Raw genomic sequence first — 14,692 nt, forward strand, 5'->3', positions numbered from 1 at the left:
CCTTTTATTTCGTGTCTTGAGGCTAAGAAGTTGTTGTTTAGAGGTTGTGATGGGTTTTTGGCTTCGATTGTGGATATGGATAGAATTGTGAAGTTGAATATTGATGATATTGATGTTGTGAGAGAGTTCTCTGATGTATTTGAGGATGATGTGCCGGGTTTACCGCCGGACAGAGATGTAGAGTTTGTGATTGATCTAGTTCCAGGTACGGTTCCTATTTCTAAGGCTCCGTACAGAATGGCCCCTTCAGAGATGAAAGAGTTGAAGACGCAATTGCAGGATCTATTGGATAAAGGTTTTATTCGGCCGAGTTCTTCGCCTTGGGGAGCTCCGGTTCTTTTCGTCAAGAAGAAAGATGGGTCGTTGCGGCTGTGTATTGATTATAGAGAGATCAACAAAGTGACGATTAAGAATAAGTATCCGTTGCCACGGATAGATGACCTTTTTGACCAACTGCAAGGGGCTACAGTGTTATCGAAGATTGATTTGCGATCTGGTTATTATCAGTTGAAGGTTAGGGAGTCTGATATCCCTAAGACGGCGTTCCGGACCAGGTACGGTCACTATGAATTTCTTGTGATGTCTTTTGGTCTGACCAATACTCCTTCAGTCTTCATGGATCTTATGAACCGTGTGTTCAAGCCGTATTTAGATAGCTTTGCCATTGTTTTTATCGATGACATTTGATTTACTCCAAGACCAAAGAGCTTCATTCAGAGCACCTCAGAGTTGTTCTTCAGTTGCTGAGAGAGAAGAGGTTGTATGCTAAGTTAAAGAAGTGTGAGTTCTGGTTGGAGCAGATTTATTTCTTAGGCCATGTTGTCTCGAAGGATGGTATAGCTGTTGATCCAGTGAAAATAGAGGCGATTCAGAAGTGGCCTATTCCTACCACTGTGCCAGAAGTACGCAGTTTTCTTGGTTTGGCGGGTTATTATCGTCGTTTTATTTCAGACTTTTCCAAGATTGCCCTGCCGTTAACTAATCTGACGAGGAAGACTGTGAAGTTTGAGTGGTCCAATGAATGCCAAAGAGGATTCCAGGAGTTGAAAGATAAGTTGACGACAGCTCCAGTACTTGCGTTGCCCAGTGGTTCAGAGGACTTTGTTGTTTTTACCGATGCGTCGAAGAAGGGCCTCGGTGCAGTGTTGATGCAACGAGGTAAAGTTATAGCCTATGTTTCTCGCCAGTTGAAGGATTACGAGAAGAATTATCCTACGCATGATTTGGAGTTGGCAGCTGTGGTTTTCGCCCTGAAAATCTGGAGACATTATTTGTATGGCGAAAAGTGTGAAATTTTCACAGACCACGAGAGTTTAAAGTATTTGTTTTCACAAAAAAGAACTTAATATGCGACAGAGACGGTGGTTAGAGCTTGTCAAAGACTATGATGTGACTATTAGTTACTACCCAGGGAAGGCGAATGTTGTAGCGGATGCATTGAGCCGTAAGTCGAGTTCTTCTTTAAGTTCTATGATTCAGCAGCCGTTGTTGTTAGATTTGCAGCGAGAAGAGATAGCTTTGGTGGTTCCTAGAACCATTGCTCGTTTTTCAGCGTTGGTTATTCGGGCTACATTGACGGACATGATCCGTAGAGAGCAGGCTATTGATGTTCAGTTGTTAGAGTTGAGAGCTAGATCAGAGGAGAGAGGTAATTCAGAGTTCGCGACGAATAGAGATGGTTTGGTGATGTTTAGAGGCCGTATTTTCATTCCTGCTGGTGATGATATTCGGCGAGACGTCTTGACAGAGGCACATACAGTGCCATACTCGATACATCCAGGCAGCACTGAGATGTATCATTATCTTCGTAGACTCTATTGGTGGCCAGGTATGAAGAAAGATATTGCCATGTTTATTTCTCAGTGCTTAACTTGTCAGCAGGTGAAGATTGAGCATCAGAGACCTGCTGGGACATTGTTATCATTGCCGATTCCTCAATGGAAATAGGAGTACATTACGATGGATTTCGTGACTGGTCTTCCCAGAACGCAGAAAGGTTTTAACTCTATTTGGGTTATTGTGGATCGATTGACCAAGTCAGCGCATTTTCTTCCAGTCAAGACGACATATTCCATGAACCAGTATGCCGAAGAGTACATAGCAGAGATTGTTAGACTTCATGGTGTTCCTGTGTCGATCGTGTCTGATCGTGATCATAGATTTACTTCAGAGTTTTGGAAGAGTTTACACAGAGCTATGGGTACACGGTTAGCATTTAGTACAGCATATCACCCTAGAGCGATGGTCAATCAGAGAGAGTTATTCAGATTTTAGAGGATATTCTCAGAGCTTGAACTATCGATTATCCTGGTAGCTGGAATTCTAAATTGCCTCTTGTTGAGTTCACGTATAATAATAGCTACCAAGCAACAATTGGCATGGCACCGTATGAAGCACTTTATGGTAGGAAGTGTAGATCTCCCTTGTATTGGGATGAGATTGGTGAGAGGCAGATGCTGGGTCCAGAGTTAGTCCAACAGACTGCTGATGTTGTTGCTGTTATCCAAGAGAGAATGAGGACAGCGCAGTCGAGACAGAAGAGTTATGCCGATGTGCGTCGTAGGCCATTGCAGTTTGAGGTTGGCGATCATGTGTTCTTGAAGATAGCACCTCTTAAGGGTGTGATGCGGTTTGGCAAGAAGGGAAAGTTGAGTCCGAGATTTATTGGCCCATTTGAGATCTTGGATAGAATTGGTGATCGAGCTTACAGGTTAGCCCTACCGCCAGATCTTGACAGAGTTCATAATGTTTTTCACGTCTCTATGCTCAGGAAATATATTACGAATCCTTCCCATGTTCTTCGCAACGAGCCATTGGATTTGACGCCGAATTTGACGTACCAAGAGATTCCGGTCCAGATCCTGGATCGCAAAGTTAAAATGTTGAGGAACAAAGAGATCGGCATTGTTAAAGTCCTTTGGAGGAATCATCTGATTGAAGAAGCCACGTGAGAACCAGAGGATGAGATGAAAGAGAAGTATCCTGAGTTGTTTGTGCAGTGACGTCAATTTCGAGGACGAAATTTCCTCTAAGGAGGGGAGATTGTAATATCCAAGCCTGGTGAACGGTACAGTTGAAGATTTCGTATGTTTATGGATTATTTGGTTAAGATTAAGTTTGATTTAGATGTTAAGATTTGTGATTATGGGTCATAGTATTGTTGGTTATTATTGTTTTGTGGTATTGTTGATAGTAGTTGATGGGTAGTTGTGTTGTATCAGCGTTGCGATTCGATTTTTGTTGCATTGAGTTGTTTTGGCCGAGAGCAGACTGCACCCGCGGTGATTTGTACAGCGCACCCGCGGTCTTTATTGCAGAATTTGTGGAATTACCGAAGAGACACCGCACCCGTGGTGGGATAGGTACCGCACCCGCGGTCGTCGATTTCAGAAATTTGTTTGAGTGCCGAAGGTACACCGCACCCGCGGTGAGGTATGTAGCGCACCCGCGGTGCATGAACAGTAGAAGCGTGTTTTCGAGATTTAAGTGATATAATGCAAGAGTTGGTTCATTTTTCTCATTTCTTCTCCCATTTTCTCGGTTCTTTCTCTCAAGGGGAGGTTAGGGTTTCATTTTCTTTCTTTGATTCAAGCTACTTGTTGGATTATTGAAGTGTGATCAAGGTTCTTGTGGGTTCAAGGAGCTAAGGTAAGCTTGTGGTATAGTTTATTCTTGGTTTTGGTGTTGGGAGAAATCATGGGTTTGTTGATGGTGTTGGTTTTATGGATTTAATGGTATGAGCTTGTGATTATTGGGTTATTGATGGTGCAAATTATGGTTTATTGTTGTAGGTTGTGTACCAAGGGTATAGATTCAAGGTTCCGAGTGTTGTAAGTGGAAGTCTTTACCTTGTGCTCACATGATGATATATGTATCGTGTTTCAATGGTTTTAAAGTGTTATTCTCTTCCATTTGATTCATGTTATGTATTAATACACCTTGCTGTATATTAGAGACATTCTTATGTCTCAATTATGTTAAAGGAAATACAAAAGAAAATAGAGTCTTCAAAGTGTTTGTTTTAATGCCAAAGAGAGAATTCAAATGTTTTATTGGATTGATAGATACATAGTCAGAGATTGCATGCAATTAGTTGATCAACGACCATAGGCTTATATCCCTCAGAGTTATCGATGTATATCGATGGGATATAGGTACAGAGACAGAGTTACTATATAGATATCAATCCAACAGAGAAAAGAGAAATACCATCGTTATTGTTATTCATTCTATGATATTCATGTTTCAGAGTTGATGGTATTTAATGTTTTCAAAGCCATGTTTTCAGAGTGTGATATGTACATTGCTATGTAAGAGTTCCACTTGCTGAGTTTTTTATACTCATTTCAGTTATTTCATGTGATGCAGATAAGAGCGACGAGCCGGGACGTTGATTGAGGCCGGAGTCATATGCATATAGAGATGGAGGAAGTAAAGATTATTTTGATAGCATTTTGGATATGATCATAAAAATGATATTTTGTTTTTTTGTTGTATCATTTGATTGATCATGTGTATACTTTTGACTATATGGAAATGTATTTTAAACCTTCTTTCCTTCAAGAAAAATATTTTAAATTCCGCTGTTATTTTATGAATTCGGGTCAGAGGGTTACATAAATAATATAAAGCATTTAAACTTACAAATTTGAGGCTTGACGGCCGAGCTTCCCGGCACTGATGGTGGCACAACCCTTTACAGAACCATTGCTCTGATACCAACTGACACGTCTGCTATTCGTTTTGCTTTGAAAATACTAAAAATTTTTTTTGACACCATTTAAAAAAAAAACAACCAACTAACATTTTACAAAACCTAAAACATTATTTGAAAAGTATAGCTCATACTATAACCTCTCACAACAACTCATAAACATAAATAAATTGTCGTAAAAATATTTCTAACATAAATCATAATCATAAACTAGTGCAGAAAACTAGCGTCGGTCCTCAGGTTATGTGCACCTTCAGTCCAGCAAAGTCGACCATTAAGACCTCCATTATCATATTCATAATCACCTACATCAATCACACCTAGTGAGTCTAAAGACTCAACACACCATAATCTTGATAACAAGTACTACATATACAGATCACATGCAACAGTGAAAATACTTGTACGTAAAATAACATTTTCGTAATGATGAATAAACTTTAAACCAAAAGCATTTTCATATTGATGCATCAACTTTAAACATAAACATTTTCATAAAAATTTTCATAAACATTTTCATATCATCATAAACATATTTGTATTCATATTATCATCAACGCATTCATTATTATCATCAACATATACATATTCATATTATTATCAACATATGCGTATTTCTTTTTCCTTTCGTTGAATTCAGATCGTTAATTGTGACTTTCGTGTTCGTCTACATATTTGGCGATGGATCCATCTACATGTAACAACAGTACTAGGTGGTGGGGACATCAGCGACACTTTCACCTGTCAACTGAGCATTGGCCTTAAGTATTAGCATATCATATCGTGTCAATAGAAATACAATCGTCGGACTCCCATTGGGGCCTTCTCCCTCACGATATCTCCAACATATCAATGTATTTGTATCAATGAAAATATGCTCGTCGGGCTCCCACTGGGACCTTCACCCTCACGATATCTCCAACATATCATCGTATTAGTCACAATTACTTCACTTCTTTCAAAGTTTCGTATTTTCATTATTTTATAAAAATTAAACATGCATATAACATTTTTCTTTTAAACCAAGCATGTAACATATCTTTTAATGTTATCGTTCCATCGTAAAACCCATAAACATTAAAAAAACATTTTAACATATAAAATTCCTTAAACATTTAAAATAAACATTTTAACATCATAAAAATCTATAAACATTTAAAATAATCATATTAGCATATAAAACAGCATTCATAGCACTGCCATGACGTTTACTATTTTTCGGATGTAAAATTATCGTTTTACCCTAAGACATAAAATTTCACGTTTTTAACATTTTCTTAATTTCATTGACTCTAACATGTCACAAATAATTATTTAAGCTTACATTAATTTTCTCATATTTTTATTTAGCTTAAATCGAGGACTTTTTATTTAATCTTTAAATGTAACGTATTAATGCGTTTTAATCTCGAATTAAACCAAACCTTAATATAAAATTTTCAAATTAAAAACTTAGACTTTTAATAATTATTTGAACTTAAATCTAATTTTTCATAATTTTATTAAGCTTAAATCTAGGCGTTTTAATTAATTCTTTAATTAATGTTTTGTGCGACGATTAAATCCCAGATAAATCCAAAACACATTATTTTGATCCTAAATTTTAAAAATAAAATTTTTATTATTTATTCTACCCTTGTGAGCCATGAACCACACCCGTGGACACATGGTTCCAATTTTAGCCTTTTAATTTTTGTTTTTGACACATAGTGAAACATACCGAGCCAACTTCTAAATTGCTCGAGCCACGCCCGAGCCACCTCAAGCCAAACATGAGCTAACACACCTAGGAACCCTACTGACCAAGCCCAACCCTTGGAACCAGCCCTAGCTTGCTCAGAACACCTCTGCCCCCACACCCGATTGCATGCATGTGTGTATGTGAGTCTCCTAGCATATCTAGGACTCCTAACCCAACTAGGACCCTTCCAGCCGAGCCATCACCAATCCCACCCGACCCTAACCATCCTTGGATCTAGACCAGCCCAGCCCCTGAACCCGAGCAGCGAGCTACCCGAATTCAAAGAACACCCTGCACCCTTGAGTTTCCTCACACCTTCTCGAGCTAGCGTCCAGCCCAACCGCTCCAGCCCCTGGCCCAGCCCTTACCCATCTTCCTTAGACCCTATAGGACCCACTTGGCTCACCCCTAGCCGCACTGCCCTCTCTCCCAAACCACAGCAGCCGCGAGCAAGATTGGGAAAGAGTCCTAGTTCACTAGGACTCTTCCCTAGCCACTCCCACGCACCTAGCCACCCTAGGACCCAACCCAGCCCTAGACCTTGATAACCACAAACCCTGAACTAGCCCTGGACAAGCTCCCACGGCCCATGCACAGTAGCCGCTCCTAGAATCTTTGAACAACCAAACAAAGACCCACGTTACCTTCCTCCCTTAACCTACGGTTTCCAGCTTTAATTCTACTTTAAATTTATCATGTTATGACTATATTCAACCTTTAAACCTTTCCTAATCATGACAGACCCTTTAGGTACAAGAAAATCATGTTTTTGGATCACAATCCGCACCTTAAAATTCATGTTGATGCATAAAACAAAATTAAATAAAGTGTTACTTGTTTTTCCATGCAAAACATATTTAAATACATAATATGGTGAGATGATGAGTAAAGGAAAGAATATGGTCTTTGCGTATTTTACGCACGACAATTCGTTGACGAAGCGAAGAACGACGACGAGAAATCTTGGCTTGAAAACTTGACCAAAACCGAAGCTTACTTCCTGTTTTTTATTGTGTGCGACGTCTATTGAGAGGAGAGAAAAGAGTTGGGATTGTTTTGGGGGTGTTGGGCGTGGGTTATGGTTTGTTATGGGGTAGTGTTTAGGCTTAAATAATAATTAAAATACTAACCAAAGTTTAGGCCCAATAGGAAAATTAATTAGATCCAATTAGCCCATTAGTGTGTAATTAAAATATATTTTTTACTAAATTTTGTGACTTTATTAGCCGGGTTGCCAAAACGTTCGTATTTTTGTTGAAAATCCAACGCCGATAAAAATTATGTCCCTGGGTATAAAATCACCTCAAAACTTATTATTTTAAAAAATAAGAAAAAATATCACCCTTAATTTAAATAATCAAAAACAATTATTTAATAAAAACATTTTCTATTTTTCAGCTCTCGGTCTTCGTTCATCCATCGCAACTCGAATAATCTTTAAAAATACATTTTAATGCAACCATGTAGAAAAAATATATTTTAAACATGTCAACATGCACAACATAATTAATTCATGTAATTAAAATAATTAATTGAAATCCACAAAGAATTTAATAACTTGTATGTATGTGGTCAGGGGCGTAGCCAGAATTTCAAAATATGATGGGCTAGAAAATAAAACAAAATATTCTAGAAATCAATACAACATTTTACGCATGACATAAAGATTAAGTGCAAACCACGATTTTCGCAACATAATAATCAAATCTGTATAAATATTTTCTAAAAGTTCAAACATTAATCATATGATAGAGTACGCATAACAAAAAAAAAATACAACTCACGCCAAAAGAGGGGAACTTAAATAAACACTACTTTAGTCGCAACCTTCGATTTTTCAAAAGATCAAATATATCAATTATGTAATCTATATCAATGTCATGAGCAATCTCTCTCTCAATATACAAAACCATTGCATTGTTTAAATATTCCAGCTCCATTTTGTTGCAAAGTGGTGTCTTGAGAAGTTTCATCCCTAAAAATGCTCGCTCAGTTGTAGCAGTGGAAACTGGAAGATTCAAGACCAAACGAATCAATCTATCAATAATGAAATAAATCCTCGACTTCTTTGTTTCAATTAGTAGTAGGCATAATTTAGGAAGAGAATCAACATCTTTAAACCTCGGATCCTCAAATACGTCAAGCTTGTAATGATCCAATTGAGTCTTCAAATGTTTCATGTCATCTTGGGAAAAATCATTGGGATAAAATTTATCAATTAAAGAATAAATAGCACTTTCAGAAAATGATTTGAAGCCATCACTGGGATTCAAGGCTTCACAGAGAGTGAGAAGCTCTATTGATTGCTCAGTAAATCGTGTATTCAAATCCATCAGCTGTTTGTCAATCACAACATTGAATACATGAAAATGATAATATTCTTCCACTATAAAATGATTTTTCTATTGACAAGAACATTGAGTACCTTCAACATAACGAGCTGTCAAATCAGGCAGTACAATGTCATGATTATCACAAAAATTATTCACACTCCATAGAAAATCTTCTCATTCATCATCTCGCATTTTCTGGAAAAGCAATTTTGTAGTCATGACTAAACTCATTGCATTCATAATGTCTTGATTTTTTCTTTGCAAAGCCTGAAATAACATATTAAATGCTTCCAAAACTCTATGCATCAACAACAAAATAAATACAAAAATCAAATGTCATCATCTCTTTAAGAAAACCTTTAGCCTCCGCACGTATACTAAAGGCAGACTTCCCCCCATGAAATCTTTTAGAAGTGTACAAACTGAACCAAACAATTCAATAACTCGACTAACAGAAGCGTAATGTGAACTCCATCGAGTAGATGCAGGTCGTTGCAAAGTACTAGCTTGATTAACTCCCGTACCAATCCCAAGTTCTCCAGATTCTATCAAATCAATGATTTCATCTTCTCGAATTGATTTCAATTGAGAGTGTCTATTTGAAGAAGAACCCACAAAATTTACAATTGAACTCAATTTGAAAAAAAATAGCCATACATCTGATACCTCTTTAGCATTAGTTGCAGCCGGTGAGCAAAACAATGAATATAATATGCAAACGGACTATCTTTGAGAAATAATGCTTGTAATCCATTCCATTCTCCCCGCATGTTGCCAGCACCATCGTATCCTTGACCTCGCATATTTTCAATCAAAAGCTTGTGTTGTGTCAAGATAATACATATATGTGTTTTCAAAGTCAAAGAATTAGTATCATCAACCCCAACAACTTCAAAAAATATCTCCCTAACAAACCCATCACAATCTACGTATCGCAAAACAATAGCCATTTGTGATCTATGAGATTCATCAACTGCTTCATCAACAAGAATACAAAATTTAGCATCCCTTACTTCATCACGGATTTTGCTTCGCAAAAGATCGGCAATAATTTTTAGAATCTCCTGTTGAATTGATGGTGATGTATACTTGGCATTTTTAGATGCTTTATCTAAGATAATATCACCAATTTCTTTAGACAATTCTCCTTGAAATTTGACAAGTTCAAGAAAATTTCCACGATTATGAGAATCTACAGACTCATCATGTCCTCTGAATGCACACCCTTGTAATGCTAGCCATCTTACAGCTCTAATTGATGTCTTTATAAGCAATCTGTTTTGCTTTACAATATTCTCAGATTGTTTATTCATCCTTCTATCGATATGTTGAGATACATTTTTCAAGCTCTCCCATTTTTGCATAGCAGTACTATGTAATGAATTGCAATCTCCTTCATGTCTTTTCCTTGGACATGTTTTGCAATTCACTCTTTTCCAATTCTTAAATCCTTCAACCGTAAATTTCTTCTGATATGATGAAGGAACATCAAAAAGATAACACGGGAAACAAAATGCTCTTTCTTTTATTTTAGAAAACTCAAGCCATGGAAATTTTACGAACCAAGAAAACTGAAAACTACGTTTTTTATGCTTAAAATCAACAAGTGGATATTCATATATAGGTTGATATGGTCTCATACCAACATATTCTCTTCGAACATCATCTTTTTTATCAAATGGATATTCCCATATTCTAATTCGTTTCCCAGGATCACGCTCATAATATGGATTATTTCCTTCTAATGGATCGAGAGCAACTTCATTGTTAGATTTGAGTTTTTTGGTTTTCAATGTAGATCTTGAACTTGACGGAAGAGGATCATTTGATGTTTTTGATAACTGCTCATTGTTCTTTTGAATGAAATAATCAGTAATGCTTCTTTTTGATATTTTGATTCACCTATAAATAATAAACCTATAAACATCATTTTATTTCACCTGAAAGAATACTCTTCATTTAAATTAAAATATGATTAAAAAAAAAAATTTTGTCTGTCTTTTGAGTAACCAAACATCAAAGACACTAAACAGATAATTCATGGTGCTATGATTCCATAAAAGAATACAATTAATTTATTGCAAGTTTTTAATCTTGAACCCAGAATAGACCAAACTCATATTCAAAAAACACTAGAAACTGCAAGAATCTTGGGGAAAACACAAAACCAATCAACCCAAAATAATAATAATAAAAAAAAGAAATCCAGATTCAATAAACTCAAAACGATGTGAGCAGCTGCCATGAACACAAATTCAGTCTAGCATAAATTCCTCCAATAGTACAATAATAAATAAATAATAATAAAAAGATGAATTTTGATTATTACCGATACTTTCCACTGTTTGTTGCGATTGCTTACAATATGTCAAAGAAAAATTTGGAGCAATTCGGTGCTTCAGTGAATCAAGAAAGATTATATTTGAAAAAGACTAATTAAAGAATTAAAAAGATACCTGACAAGTGGAGATTGGAGAATGAGAAAATTGGGAAAAGGAGAGAATAAGGGCAAAGGAGATGCGGCGCAAGAATAAAGACTAATTAAATAATTAATTTTTTTAAAAAAATTTTGTAATAGATGGGGCTACACTATAACTATATAAACAAAATGAAAATCTTGACTGGGCTCAACTATAACTATATAAAAAAAAATAAAAATCTTCCAGCCCAGCCCATGCTATTCATACGCCCCTGTATGTGGTTCGCCTGGACCTTCAAATTTTTGAAACGTTACAATATAATCCATTATAATACCCAAAATTTATTAATTTGACAAATATTACTTTCTCATCAAAATCGCTAATACCAATATATCTCTTTCTTCCTTGGACATCCTCATACCTACATATCTGTCTGACTTCTTCAGTCATAATTCCTTATGTAACTCTTAATTGATAATTTACTTGCTCTACATTCAATTAAACCCTTTTAATTTTTTTTTGAAAATTGCAATCTAAATCCCAAAGTTCTCGGATTATTTTATTCAGCCTATATTATAGCATTCGTAGCCCCTCAAACTATCGAATTTAATGAAAAACGGTTCCCATAATTTTTGAAAATTGCAAAATGACCCCATAATTTTCTTAAAATTTGCAATCAAGACCCAGAAATTCTCAAACTCTCAAATTTAGGCCCAAATTTTCGCATTTTGCCCTCCTAGTTTTTGAATTCACACAATTAAGCCCCCATTCTTCCGAATTATAGTAAAATCACCTCCAATATTTTCGAAAACTAGCAATTAAGTCCCTCAAATTTTGTAAGATTATAATTCAGTCCCTAAGTTCATGATTCTTTAAAATTCAACCCATACCATCAACTTCGAAATTCTCTTCCTACACAGTGTAGAATTCGAAACATGCAGTCCTAAATCACCAAGTTCAATTCGCCTCAACTTAATCTTAGGTAGTGCAAAATTCGAGATATGCAAAAACCAAATTCTCCTCACGTCTCTCCTCTTCTCCATGCCCGTGAATAACACGCCTCGAGGGCATAGTCGTATACACCGTCGAAACCACGTAACCAACATGCATTTAATTTAAAAAAAACATCCAACTTCCAAAATTTCTATATCATAAAAGCATTTAAAAAATTTCGTCATAAAAAATTTAAAGCATTAAAACTCACAAACTTAAGGCTTGACTTCTTGGGCTTCTCGGAGTGGCAGTAACACAATCCTTATGGTATCCTTGGCTCTGATACCAATTGAAACGTCCTTTACATTTAACTTTAAAAATGTAAATAAATACTAGGGATTTTTTTTTATTTTCTTAAAAACATTTTCTTTTATCTTCAAAATTATCCAACATAAAAATAATATTTAAAAATCTTAAATGCATAAAAATCTATAAATCGTCAACCACAAAATCGTACGTCAATTTTTAAAACAATTCAAAACTGAACTTCAAAACAAATCATAAAATCTTTAAATCATATTCTCAAAATATTTACTGTAAAACTTTAAATACTAAGCTATGCGGAAAATAAAATTCCCTCGAGAGTGTACTGTCGGACCCGATCCACTCAAGCGTCAGCGCCTCCCTCAAAATCATCATCGCCTACGACCATCCAAATCTAGTGAGTCAAATGACTTAGCACGTTCTAACCATACGTAACAAATAATACAGATACAGTCACATACAACTTTAAAATAAATCTTTTACTAAAATAAGCTTGCGTAAAAACTCGTAATCATATATCATATCATAAGTCATTATATCGTAAAGCTTTTCATCATCTTATATTAATTTTGAGTGAAGTTTGATCTTTGAAAGTGACTAGATGTAATCATATCATCATGTGGTCGACTGATCTGTCTTAGCTACATCAAGTACCTAGGGGGGGGGGGGCATCAGCAACTCTCTTCACTGGGTCGTGGCCAAATATAGAAATACGATCGTCTGGCTCCTTCTGGGACCTTCTACTGTAAACGGGCTCTCTTTGGGGCTTTTTCCCTCATGATATCCTCAATCATATACTTTTATGTTACAATCAATTCACATCCTTCAAAATATTTTTCCTTTCCTTTTATTATAAAATATCGTGTGTTTCAAGAATAGCATTTTTTGGGAAAAAAGCATTTGCATATATCATAAAAAATATCATATTTTCATCATAACCATTTTAAAATATAATTTATCATGCATTATGATTCTTCAGGACACTGCTAGACCTTTCGTACTTTCCCGGGACGCAAAATGCCCATCTTACCCCTGGACCTCGAACTTCCCAATTTTGACTTTTTCTTACTTTTATTGACTCAAACCTATCCCGTAGCATCATATAAGCTTAAATTTGACTTCTGATATTTTTCTTAAATGTAAACTCGAGCCTTTTGATTAATAGACTTAATAGCTAAACTGTGAAGAGTTTTAAACCCGATAAATTCAAAACTTAATATTTTCTTCTCAAATTTTAAACATAAGTTTTTTATCCCTAAACTACACCTGTGAACCACGAACCAACCCTCGTGAACCATGGTTCGAACAACTTTTCTTTCCTTAACCAAAACCGAAACCTAACACTACAAGAAAAATGATTTTTCCCGGCACGCCATCAACAGCGTGCATTAAAAGCACGCTGCTGCGAATATTACTTTTAACGGCGTGCACCCATATGTGCGCTGTTAATATTGTTGCACTTGACAGAAATAACGGCGTGCATTAAAACCACACTGCAGATAGTAAAATCCGCAGCGTGCATTTATGTGTGCTATTAATAAATTATATAAACGACAGAGTGCATTTACATGTGCGCTGTTAATGGTAAAAAAATTTTTTAAAAAAATGTGTCTAGACATTAACGTCGTACATTAATCGCATGCCGTCAATATTATTATTCACGACATGCATATTATTGCATGCTGCGAAAAATGGGCTGTAAAAACTGTCGCATTTTTTAAATTACCGACGGTTTTGCTTAAACCTTCGCTTAATATAGCGATAGCGACGGTTTTATTAAAACCGTCGTAATTTTTAAATTAACGACGATTTTGCTCAAACCGTCGCTATATTTATGGACGGTTTTGCTTAAACAGTCGCTATATTTAGCGACCGTCTTAATAAAACTGTCGCAAATTTTAAAATAGCGACGGTTTTTTTCGCAGCATTCATTACTATGCAAGCCGTGAATTGGGCGCCCATTTCTCATTAATAAAGCGACGGTTTAATATAAAACGGTTATTGTTTTTGAATAACCGTCGCTAATAGTGATGGTGTAATTTACAACCGTCGCTTTTAGCGACGGTTTAATAAAATACCGTCGCTATTATACCAACATCGTTGCAAATTGTCTATAAATATCCGCATTTTCAATCCATTTTCTTCCACACCGCTTCATAACACTTCAAATTTTTTTCTCTTAGACGATTTTATTTTCGATTTAGGGTACGTTCTTTCGCTTCAATTT

The 14,692-nt window shown here is 35.9% G+C and overlaps 1 protein-coding gene across 1 annotated transcript; it reads right to left on the reverse strand.

Annotated features, from left to right (window-relative positions):
* Positions 1 to 8,266: 8,266 nt before the first annotated feature.
* On the reverse strand, positions 8,267 to 12,251 carry LOC140977620 (uncharacterized). The gene is made up of 5 exons (XM_073442369.1): positions 12,099 to 12,251; positions 9,455 to 10,629; positions 9,146 to 9,383; positions 8,881 to 8,895; positions 8,267 to 8,791 (listed from the first exon to the last, which is right to left on the reverse strand). Exons 1-5 carry the CDS (start codon positions 12,249 to 12,251, stop codon positions 8,267 to 8,269), a joined length of 2,106 nt encoding a protein of 701 aa, XP_073298470.1.
* Positions 12,252 to 14,692: the final 2,441 nt, after the last annotated feature.

This window comes from Primulina huaijiensis, chromosome 5 (assembly GCF_012295235.1).
Source record: "Primulina huaijiensis isolate GDHJ02 chromosome 5, ASM1229523v2, whole genome shotgun sequence".
NCBI classification, from domain to species: Eukaryota; Viridiplantae; Streptophyta; class Magnoliopsida; order Lamiales; family Gesneriaceae; genus Primulina; species Primulina huaijiensis.

What these genes read in the sequence shown, in the direction of transcription:
- LOC140977620 (XM_073442369.1), bottom strand. Translation starts at nt 12,251, where the DNA reads ATGGAGAAGAGGAGAGACGTGAGGAGAATTTGGTTTTTGCATATCTCG. An exon ending in AGAGAATTTCGAAGTTGATG is followed by an intron (nt 10,630 to 12,098) that starts GTATGGGTTGAA and finishes AACAATGAGCAG; the next exon opens with TTATCAAAAACATCAAATGA. An exon ending in CTGCAACTAATGCTAAAGAG is followed by an intron (nt 9,384 to 9,454) that starts GTATCAGATGTA and finishes TTCTTCAAATAG; the next exon opens with ACACTCTCAATTGAAATCAA.